Source organism: Passer montanus, unplaced genomic scaffold, assembly GCF_014805655.1.
Source record: "Passer montanus isolate IOZ18808 unplaced genomic scaffold, ASM1480565v1 scaffold55, whole genome shotgun sequence".
NCBI lineage: Eukaryota > Metazoa > Chordata > Aves > Passeriformes > Passeridae > Passer > Passer montanus.
In genome coordinates this window covers 4,457,276-4,468,401 of record NW_024370485.1, presented here as the reverse complement: position 1 = coordinate 4,468,401, position 11,126 = coordinate 4,457,276, and the positions used below count along the sequence as shown (strand labels likewise).

Here is an 11,126-nt window from a genome sequence, read left to right as displayed (position 1 = left end):
GCAGTCCATCAATCACCATCTGCTCCCCTTACACGAGTCCTTGGCAGGGCTCCACTCTTGCTTTGGGCGTTGTTTCCCTCCAGCCGCCCTCTTGTGCCGGCACCCAGCCTTGCAGCAGCGCCATCCCCTGCCCGGCCGGCAAGGACAGGTCACAGCCAACACACTCCTGTCCAAACCGAGCTGGGAAAACAGCACTGCATTGCCCTTCCTTGTGTCCTGCAAAAATTCTGCCATCTGCATGTTCTCTGCAAGATCCATCATCTGAAGTCACAAAAGACAGTGCATTTCAAGCTCGTATGAGGCTAAAATGTCTGTTGTCTGCTTTCAAGTACACAGAATAAACATGACACAGATACACTGCCATGTCCATCTTCCCATTTTATTGTAATCCCCCAAAATGATCCAGTGGGGCTGGCCAACTTCCCCTCCAGCCTTGGTTAATGAATGTAAAAGAAACACTCTAAGTCCCGTTGCATTGGGCCTGACCCTGAAATGGGGCTCCCTTAAATCAGAGCTGTGGGACACAGCGAGCAGCATTACCCAACCCAACTTTCACATGCTCAGAGCTTCTTAAAATGTTGGATTAGCACATCCCTAAGTTAAGTTACAACTTTTACTAGGCAAACAAAACCTCTCAAGGCAACATACTCAGTTCTACTCAGATTTTCCAAAAGACTGTGGAATGCCTACTTGTCCTGAGCCAAGTTCACCAGGTGCTGTGTTAAATGGGAGAGGCTCCAGCTTAGCTAGCCCTTCTCAACCTGAGCAGGAGACTGCTCCCAACTCCAGATTTCTTACCCAATTACCAGAAAACATGCAACAGTACAGACTATGCATAAAGGTACCTGCAAACAGGACAGCCTCTCCCTGCCCACAGTGCAACACCCGGTCTATCAGAGTACTTCCATATGCAGAAAGAGCTCCAGGCACTCAGGCGTGGTGACAGCAGCTCTGGTTCATACACCACCTTCACTGATGGAGTGGTCTTGCAGCACAGCACTTAGTGACAACTCAGGCAAGTCTGAAGTCCTGCCTGAGCAGGGAAATGGAGGAAGGACTGCATATAAAAACCAAGACTTACGTATTTCTTTGCCCTGTCCTCACAAGAAAAGAACACCATATAAGAAGGAGGAGGGGCATTAATTATGGCTAGGAGTGGTAAAAATAGGTATATCCTCAGCTGTTGTGTTTCCAGAACAGGAATGTGATATTTGAGCATCCTACAGAGCCCAAGAGGCGTGGGAAGATGATAATTCTAGTCAGTTTTGTGTAAGGCCTGGAGACATGGGTGCCTTGTTGGCTCCTAGCCTTTTATAACAGCAATAGGTCTCAGTTTAATGGCTTTCTTGCTGATGCCAGCTTCATGGCAGGTGTTAACCACATCAGTCACATTCTTGTAAGACTCTGGTGCCTGGAGGGAAGAAAAAAAAAAAGAAGACAAAACTATAAACAGCCTATAGTCACAGGAAATCAGGCACAGGCTTTTGAAATCCACTCTTCACAAAAATAACGATATCAATGGAGGGTGTAGAAGTAGGTGAACATATTGAGAATCTGTCCACCTTATGTATCTAAGAAATCTGTAAGACACTTAGCTTTCCAAATAAGCTCTCATCATATTTCAGATAAAATATTAGCTATTTTAATCCAGTTTTTAAGACAATGAGTGTCCCAGCATGTTAGAATGGCAAGCCTCATTATCTAGTAGGAAGTGACTCCAACTTCTTTACAGGTAGCCTTTAAGTTTTATCTTCACTGCTCCTTAGTGACAGCAGTCAAAGTTTAATTCTAGAGTTTCCTCCTCTGGCCCCTATAGTGACAAAGAAGCTGCTCTTAAATAGAGACTTTAATGTGATCAGCATGTTCATATAACACCAACACCCAGAAAAGCATTGTGCCAAATGATGAACACTTTTATGAGTGAGGTTGTGAACAGAAAAGTTAACTGCTGATGTTAATGCAGATGAACTGGAGGTCATAATATTCAAAGTTCTCTGACCATTCAGAGGTCTCTTCTTGAGCAAATATAGGAGTTCATCTTAAAAGAGGATCTTTCAAGGTGCTACTAATCTACATGAAAGCTGCAGTGTAAGGTAAATTTAAAGCAGGGAGAACATAATTCAATAAGAAAATCCACAAAACATAGCTACTTTTGTAGATGCTCACGCAAAGATAGCAATTATCCATATCACCAGGCAAAAGAGGAAAAAACATACCCCAAAAACCCCAATCAGGCATCTCCCCTTTCAGCTTGCTTTTAGGACAGACAACACTTCACATCATTTTCAAAATAATTTGACAGCTCTATCAGAAATCACACAAGCTGCATATTTAGAGTACTGGCAATTGCTTAGCACTGCAAAAAATCAGGTCAGGGAGGATCATTCAGCCAGGGAGCAAGACCGCCTTTCCCTTCTAAGATAATGAAGTAGTAAACTCACTTCTTCCATGACCAGTTTGGGAGAAGCAACACGGATGGCAATACCCATGTCAGCCAGCTTGTCCAGAACATCCTGGAAGTCCAAGTTACGTCGAGATTTGGCTCGAGACAGTGCACGACCCTAGGCCAACAGCTTTGTTAGTTCTATTTTTTGTAGCAGTTTGGAAAAACAAAACTCTTTCTTATCAAAAAACCCATTATTGCATTATAAGCAAACACAGAATGACTGAGAGACAGACCACAGTAAACCCCAATACAGGAAATTAATTTGGCCTTCAGGTCACAGACTCCTCCAAAATCACACCTCTGGTATGATGGGTAGGAAAGTTTAATTTGTATAACACACTTGTCTGAAAGTGTCATTTTACCCAAACCAAACAGTATTCAGGACTTGGAATTTACTAGAAGATGCTTCTTTTCCTCAATCATTGTCTCACACTATGAAAAACAGGGGAGGAAATACCTTCTAACTACTGAGGAGTTTTATATATGGACAGTCTTAGCCCAGTTAACCTCCCTTGTTAGCTCAGAGGTATCAGAATTTCATAAAATAAGCTTCTTCTCCACATCTTCATCCTAACATCTGCCTTATAAAAAGCACTATCACCCAGGTTTTCAGCAGAAGCAGTCACAACTACTCAGTATGGGACAAAGACTTCTACCTTGCAGTTCCCTGGGCAAGGATTACTAGCAAGGCTAATGTTTGCTTGTATGACCAACAGAGGAATCACACATTGGATGATCCTTCCAGCAACTTTGTTTTCTGGGTGACAGTCTCATCCCAGCCCCTTCCTGAAATAACTTCTTGACTTACAGCTCCATGGCAAGTAGTTCCAAATGTCTCAGTCATGCCTTGCTCTGTGCCAGTGAGGACATAGCTGCAGGTGCCCATTGTGCCACCGATCAAAACAGGCTGTCCAGTCAGCTGTGGATGCAAAGCATTCATTCGTAAGAAAAAGCTGAAAAATCTCATGCTTAATAAAAGTCTGAGAGGAACTGTGTCTCCAGAAAAGGAAGTCAGATTAACATTCCTTGAGAGCATCCCTGGTAGTCTCAGGTGCCTGGAATCAAGGATTCTAGAAAACTAACTGAAAGACACAGAGATCAATAGATCAAAAGCCTTGTGTCCAACAGACAGACACGGCAAACCACTGAGTCTTGAAGACCATAAAGGACTTCTTTCCTTTCATGTCCTTGCAATCATTTTGCGTGTGGAACAGAGAGAGGAGCTCAGTGTCCCAAAGATCTAACACACACAGAAGCTGATTACTGCCATCCCACCAGGGCTCCAGTGCTGTTACCTTAAAAAATTAATTCACAGCATTTAGGTGTCTGTTAGGGACCCTAAAATTGTCTGACTAATCCAGAATTCTCTATTTCCTTCTCCCAAAGCTAGACTTACTTGATAATCAACAGCAATAAGAGGATGGTGAGGGGGGAAGGCCCTGGTTGATCCCTTTCTGTGCACCAGCAGAGTCCGCTCCTTTCCATCCACTACATGCTGTTCCACTTTGGCAATGTTGTGAGACACATCATAGATAACATGCATGTCAAGGTCATCTGGGGTTGTGTTGAAGACTTTGGCAAAGGCCTAAAAAGAGAGCAAATCAGGATGTGAGATACAAGATCATCATAATACAGACACAGTGGAACTGAATACAACAGTGACAGAATTGGACTGTGTAGATTGTTTCTCTGCCCACTGGCAGCTTCCTGTTGTAATTCAGTCAGATATCAATTAGGCAAAATTGTGCAACTCTGAAAAGCTGGCTTTAGCAACAAAACCCCCAGTTTTCTTATACCCTCTTTTTCCAGCTCAAAGCATTTTCAAAAACACTGTTTAAGCAGCTTCTGCCAAGTACAATCCAGTGATGTTGAGAGGTTTTAGACAGTTTGTCAGGACTGCAGCTTTGTGCAAGTCTCTCCAGAAAAAAACAGTTTAAGAAACACACAAATGAAATTAAGTTAAATAGTGCAACTACTCTATGTTCTTTATGTCTGGGATGAAGCAGGAAAAATATCTGCATCAGAGAGAACTCTGCTCCTACCTGTCGTGTTAGGAAAGTCATGGAAGAGCGGTTAACCCAGGCATAGTTGCCAGCAGCTGCCATTCCCTTCAGGTAATCCTGTCCCTCTGCAGAGGCAATCCTGGCACACGCCAGCTGGCGATCATTCACTATGATTTTGTCCCGTTTCATAGCTTTTTCCATAGCCACCAGTGCATCTGGAAAATAAACACAGTAAGTCTAAGTGACTTCTTATTTTGCTGCAATCTTTGAAATGAACATGGGTGTCTGTCATTTATATCCTAAAACTGAACTCATCTGTCCAATGGTCAAGCCCAAGGCTATTTCTCAAATGCAAAAGCAAATCTGTGGCAGAACATTACCAACTGTTTGCAAACAGATAACACCTGACCAGGCAATTCAGGATGCTCTCAGCAATTCACTGTAGGAAATGCTCTTTGGTGCTGGAGTTTGCTGTCAGTGACAAGACCACGCTGAGGAGTTTGCCTCACTCCAGGTAGCTACACCAGTCAGATCATACCTGTGGCAACCTGGTGGCCCAGCCCTCTGCTTCCACTGTGGATCATCACGCACACCTGCCCTTTGTGGTCAATGCCCATTTTCTTGGCAGCGTATTCGTTGTAAATCTCATCCACCACCTGGATCTCGGCGTAATGATTTCCAGCTCCCAGGGTCCCCAGCTGCCAATCACAACACACCGATCAGACAGGGAGCCTTTGGGAGCACAGGGGAGAGCTACAGCCACAAATTGCTACAGCAAGGTTTTGCCTTTAGAAAAGGTTTTTTGGGGGAAAATTATTCTCATGTAAACTGCAAGGAAGCAGGAAGTACTGAGTAGTAATACTCAGTAGCATCACCACCTTCCTTTTTGCTCAAATTTGTAACTACCTGTGCTGTTAGAACAAGACTGTGATTAAACAAGAGGAGCAGGATCTACATACAGACTCTGCTGCCACTTTTTTCCAACTTACTTTGGCCTGGATGGGAAGAGTATAGAGTATTGAGACTTCATCTTCAGTTTGTACAGAAAGCAGACAGGCTTATACTCAGTTATAACTCCACGAAGAAGTTACAACATCTTGTTAATTAGGTACTTAGAACTTTTCAGCAGATTAAAACAAGATACTTCATTTCCAAGCCAAATTTTTTTCAACTCTGTAACAGATGATTGCTTATTTGCAAGGCCAATGTGAAAACTGGGGACATAACATTATTTTGAGGTTAAAATGCTGTAATGGGGCACCACCCCAATTAATAAAGAATAGTATCAATTAATACCAAGAATATACAAGAAAGCTTTACAAATATGCCATTAGTATAGCCATCTCAAATTGTTCCACACAGAGCAGTGAGACACTATATACAGACATTAAATCCAACTCTTAAACTGTGATTCAGTTATGAGCCAGTTCCATTTATTATTGTATCTTTTCTTTCCCTGCTATTAACTCGCTGAGCAAACACGGACACAAGTTGAACACTAACTCGTGTATCTCTTCAAAACAAAACACATCTGGACTGGAAATGCCACCCAATGTAACTTCCAGTACCAGATGTTAACAGACCATGTCCCCAGAGACCTTGGGTAAGCCCAGTATTATTTTCCTCTGTTGCAGCTCTGTCAAGAATTGTTCAGAACTGACCTCACCATCTCACCTTTTCCCCTGCCCAGAAATGCTAGACAGTTTCAAGAAAAGACACAGAATTAGAGAACTACTCTCTAACATTTATATTTGAACCCTGGGAGCATGCACAGCCCCCTGAAACATAACATTACCTGAGGCAGGCCCCTTTTCTTTGCCCTTGAAGAGACTTTGTTGGGGTCAGCCTGTAGCATTCTTCCATACTCCTCACAGTGCTCCTTGTCCTCTGCCCAGGCATAGCCCTCTCGGAGAGACCAGTCCACACCCATCTCCAGTGCCTCTTCCAAATCCCTGCAATTATCAAACACCTACACATAAGATGATTATCCTTGGATATACTCAAAACTCCACTCAATATGGCCTTCAGCAACTTGATGCCATTTTTTTGTCAGACCTAACTTTAGATTTAGATCCTTCCTGCAAGGAGTTGGACGAGATGACCTCAAAAGATCTCATCCAACCTAAATTATTCTATTATGTTATGGTCAGCCCCCAGCTCTCCTAACAATAAGTCCAGCCTCTTAATACTTCATGAAAATCAAGCTCTACAAATATATTAACTTTTGGTACGTTATCACTTTTTCCTCTCTGCTGGGTGAGAAATACCCTATTTTCTATCTATAATCCTATCTCTTTCAAAAAAGACCTTTATGTTCATGGAAATTTTCAGAGGAAATGAGAACCCAGCAAGAACCTTTAAGGGGTTTAAATGGAGAAGAAAGAGCTGACTGTGCACTGATGATTATGTCAGTCCTGGTAAAGCATATATGCAGAAAGAAAAGAAAGCATTTTAGATTTACTTTTGCTTTCTTAAGTCTCTCATTGATGAATCTTGCATCAAAACAAACAACAGAGATGTCCCCTCTAGTGATGTGTGCACAACGTCATTCTCTTACTTGGCATTCATGGGGATGACACCTTTGGAGCCAACACCAACAGGAATGTGGTCAAACATAGCCTGGGCGAGCTGCTCCTTCACAGGCTGCACATCACTTTCATCCAAGTTTGTCCGCAGCAGGCGGACGCCACAGTTGATGTCAAAGCCGACACCACCTGCAGATGGAGAAAAAGCCATGTCAGGGAGCATGTACCGAAGGCTGTAACCTCACTCCTTTTCCTGTGACACAATACTGGGGGAAAAAAGCAGAACTGCATTAAGCTTAATTTTAACAGATTTTCATGAAACCTCAGACTTCAAGACATAACTGTAAGACTCGGTACAGAGCTCTGCATCTACAAAGTTAAAGCTGACAAAGAGAAGTGGACACAATTATAAAACACGCTGCCCATAGAGAGACAATGTTCCTGTTCCGTTGCCTAAGGTCAGAAGAAAAGTAATAGATCTTAGAATGGCTCCCTGATGTAAAATGTTCTTGAAAGCAATACCCAAAAGTAAGTTCTTTTTTGAATCTTCACTGGAATAAATAATAGATAGTTATAAGAAATAATAAATACTTATAAGGAATACTAAACTTCAGTTCTTGGTGTTTCGCTTAACTGTTACTATTTATAATAATAAATTCTATAAGACAACGCCAAATGTGAAAGATAATCATACCACCTTTAGTATGAAGGTTCTAGTATTACTACTGTTAGAGAGGAGATACCAGACTAAGAGACTTTGGGTCTCAGTCAATCAGGAACACTTGAACTGATCAAAGCAAAACTAAAATGTGAGTACCATGTTTCATGACAACCACACAAGCTTCAGACTGTCAGTAACCAAAGATCTGGCTGTTTACTAAAATGACAGACATATTGTAAAGTCATGTTTTAAGTGGAGAAATATCCTCAAAAGATGTTTTCAAACTACTCAAAGAAACTAGTCAGTTCTTTATCAATCTGGTGAAATCCCAAGGTCAAAGACTTCAGAACTGAGGGACATCACAAGCCCAAGCTGCAAACACAAGGGCAATTATCCCTGTACTGTGCAGCTGTTCTCAGTGTAATGACCTGCTCCATAAAGAATAAAGACTAAGTGCAAGAATTAAGCACTCCTTAACTCCCTGTAATTCTGACATTTTTTCCTTTGTTTCTGAATGTAAAGTACTGTAAAGTCCTGCCATTTTGAAAAGTATTTTTATGCCATCCTAGATTTTTCTCAAAGCAGGTTAAGTCAGTCATCCTTACCTGGCGAAACCACTGCTTCAGGATCACTCATATCAAAGGCAGCCATGTTGCCAATAGCAAATCCATAGCCAGAATGGACATCTGGAAGGCCTATTGATCTCTGAAAGGCAATTGCAAAGCTTTATGAAACTCGATGCTTGCAGAGTCACCTTGGTTATACTTTGCCTTGTGGCAGTGGTTGTCACATTTGCAAAAAAATATACCAAAAAGAGAATGGATATTCAGATGTAGGTGGAGTGAACACATCAACTCAAGTACGGATCTAATCTTCTGCACTTACAGAACAGTCAAAAAAAGCACAGAGCAGATCTCTGAAGCAAACACACTGACACCCAGAAAATTACTAGAAATTGGAACTTTTCAGTATCTTTTAAAGTGCTACCACAGACTGAAGTGAACAATACTTTTGAATGGGATTCTTTGCTTCTTCTGCCTCTCCTTGACATCACCGAGAAGTCCTTGGTTTGGAGATAAAATGTTAAGATCTGAATATGTAGATGATTGTAGCATCTCTTCTACAAACTAACAGCCAAAATTCCCATTTTAGAAGGTTGTTACTATTCTGCCTTACTCCATTTTGGCCTGGCCCCAAGGCATTTAATAGCATGATGGTCTGCCTTTTACTGCATCCATAAATTCAAAACTTCTGCCAAAAGAGACAATTAAAAAAATCTGTTATTTGTTACTTATTAATCTATACAACATTGAATGTGAAAAGGATAATTTCCACATTGTACTTTTCACTTCTTGAAAAGAGTCACAGGTAAGCATTTTCCTCCTGCATCATTGTATGTGATGCTTTGCTTCCAAAAAGGCAACAGGATGAGGGAAGTCAGTGTTGAGTGCATGTGAAGGCTCACTACTCCCATGAGGCCAGTAACAATAGTACAGACAGTGCCACCTCCTGCTCTCTCCACACTTCTCCATGTATTCCAGAGCAGAGGCAATTCAAAACCAGCAAGCAGTTAGTATGAACAGTGGGAAAAGGTGGCTCAAGAAGCTGAAACAGCATGAAAAGCTCTATGTCAAAAGACAAACAATGAAGTAAGTGGCTACTTCTCTCTCTGACAACTTAGTTTTGCAGCCTGCTTTTGCAAACACTCCTTACTCAGACACAGGTTCCTAACACATAAACTGCCTTGAGAAGAACTTTGGTCCATACCTCTTCTCATGAGAGAGTTTCCATTTGGAATGCAATAATCTCAGGCAAAGGGGAACAGAAAAAGAGCAGATTTTTCAAAGCAGATACTCACGTGAACAATGCCAGGCAATGCAGCCACATTCCCAATCTGTTTCATAGCAGGCAGGAAGCCACCCGCACCTGAAAAAGATGTTTTATAAAAAGTAATCTGATAATTTACCATGATGATCACAAGGAAATACTTTCTAAAGAGGCTGTTTAAAACACTGGCAAAAAAGAAGTCAGCCACCGGCAAGACTTCTAATCTCGTATAAAGAGCCTGGCATTGTGCACAATCTGCAGCTTCATTAAATGCAGTGTTTATTTCACTGAGGACCAGCTTCTGCTGTTGGTAGCAATAGTGTGGGGTCTGTGCTAACAACAGCAGCGTGCTGCCCAGCCCAGGCAGTGCAGCCCCAGGCAGTACCCGCAGTGGCACTCTGGGATGGGCATTCCGGGAGCACTCCGAGCGCAGCCGGGCACGGGCCGTGCCGCAGCAGCGGAGTCACCGTCCCTGGAAGCGTTCAAGGAAAGGACGGACGGGGCACTCAGCGCCATGGTCTAGCTGGCACGGCGGCGTTCGGGCACAGCTGGACTCGAGGATCTCAGGGCCTTTTCCAAACCGACTGGCTGTGTCAGCCCGGGTCAGGGGTCCGGACCCACCTCCGCCGCGGCAGGCATTGCGCAGCTCCTCGAACATCAGCTTCTCCAGCGGGTCGTTCACGTAGAAAACGCCCTCCACCTGCGGGGAGAGCCGTCATATGAAGAGCCACCTTGGTTATACTTTGCCTTGTGGCAGTGGCTGTCGCATTTGCAAAGAAATATACCAAAAAGAGAATGGATGCTCAGATGAACAGCCCCGTCAGCCGCCCGGGCCGCCCCGACCCCGACTCCGCGCCTCTTCCCCGACCCCCGCCCCGGGCACCCAGGCCCCCTCCACGCACACGCATGTTCGGCACGAAGCCCTTCTTGATCCGCCAGCAGTTCTTGTCGATCTTGTCCAGGTACTGCAGCTCATCGTTGTAGCTGCGGCTCATGGCGGCGGCGCTCCCGCTCGGCGGATCCCGCTGGCAGCGCCGGCCGGCGGCAGGAACTGACGCGGGCCCGCGGCAGCAGCGGACAGGAGCCGCCGAGGCTCAAACCTCCTCCCTCAGCCCCGCCGCCTCCGTCCGTCTGTCTGTCCGTCCCTCGCCCGTGCCGAGGGCTGGCCCGCCCGAAGGATAGCCCGTGCCAGGCCCGCGTCCCACGATGCACCGGGTACCCGCGGGCCGGGCTGTGAGAGGGAGCGCAGGGGCTGCGCTGTACCCGGCTGCCTGCTCCCTCACACCACGTACGGCTTCTGGGCTGGTTTGTGTGGGGAAAGCCCAAGTGTGTTTTTAAGTGCCTGTGCGTGCTGAGCCCGGGGCAGAGTCGCTTTGGGGGATTTAGGTACGGCCCTGCAGCAGGTGGGATGAGCTCGCTCAGCTCCGGACGCGCAAAAGCTGCCTGCACCCCACCGCTGGTCACTCCTCAGCGTGAGGGAAACCCGTGTTTGGGAGGCCAGAGCCGGCTTCCCGTCCAGGTTTGGCCAAAGCACGAGCACTACGCACTGCAGGACAGGCATGGCCCTCCGCAGAACTGTGTTCACATTTGCACGCCAATAAAGTACCGGGAAAAAAGGAGGAGAAAGAAAGAGGGTAAGATTCCATACCCAAACGAAGAAAAGT

General features: G+C 44.6%; 1 protein-coding gene across 1 annotated transcript; it reads right to left on the bottom strand.

Annotated features, from left to right (window-relative positions):
- Positions 1-358: 358 nt before the first annotated feature.
- Positions 359-10,524, bottom strand: RTCB (RNA 2',3'-cyclic phosphate and 5'-OH ligase). Its single transcript, XM_039725462.1, has 12 exons — positions 10,365-10,524; positions 10,084-10,162; positions 9,494-9,561; positions 8,241-8,340; positions 7,007-7,163; positions 6,245-6,401; positions 4,988-5,147; positions 4,489-4,664; positions 3,843-4,031; positions 3,255-3,365; positions 2,442-2,561; positions 359-1,411 (listed from the first exon to the last, which is right to left on the bottom strand). The coding sequence occupies exons 1-12, from the start codon at positions 10,455-10,457 to the stop codon at positions 1,304-1,306; spliced, it is 1,518 nt and encodes a 505-aa protein (XP_039581396.1). The 5' UTR covers positions 10,458-10,524; the 3' UTR covers positions 359-1,303.
- Between the last annotated feature and the right edge of the window lie 602 nt (positions 10,525-11,126).

Coding starts and splice junctions, on each gene's coding strand:
- RTCB (XM_039725462.1), bottom strand. CDS start 10,457: ATGAGCCGCAGCTACAACGATGAGCTGCAGTACCTGGACAAGATCGAC. Junction 9,562..10,083: donor CAATGCCTGCCGCGGCGGAG/GTGGGTCCGGAC, acceptor CATCTTTTTCAG/GTGCGGGTGGCTTCCTGCCT. Junction 4,032..4,488: donor TGACTTTCCTAACACGACAG/GTAGGAGCAGAG, acceptor CTCTCTTTTTAG/GCCTTTGCCAAAGTCTTCAA.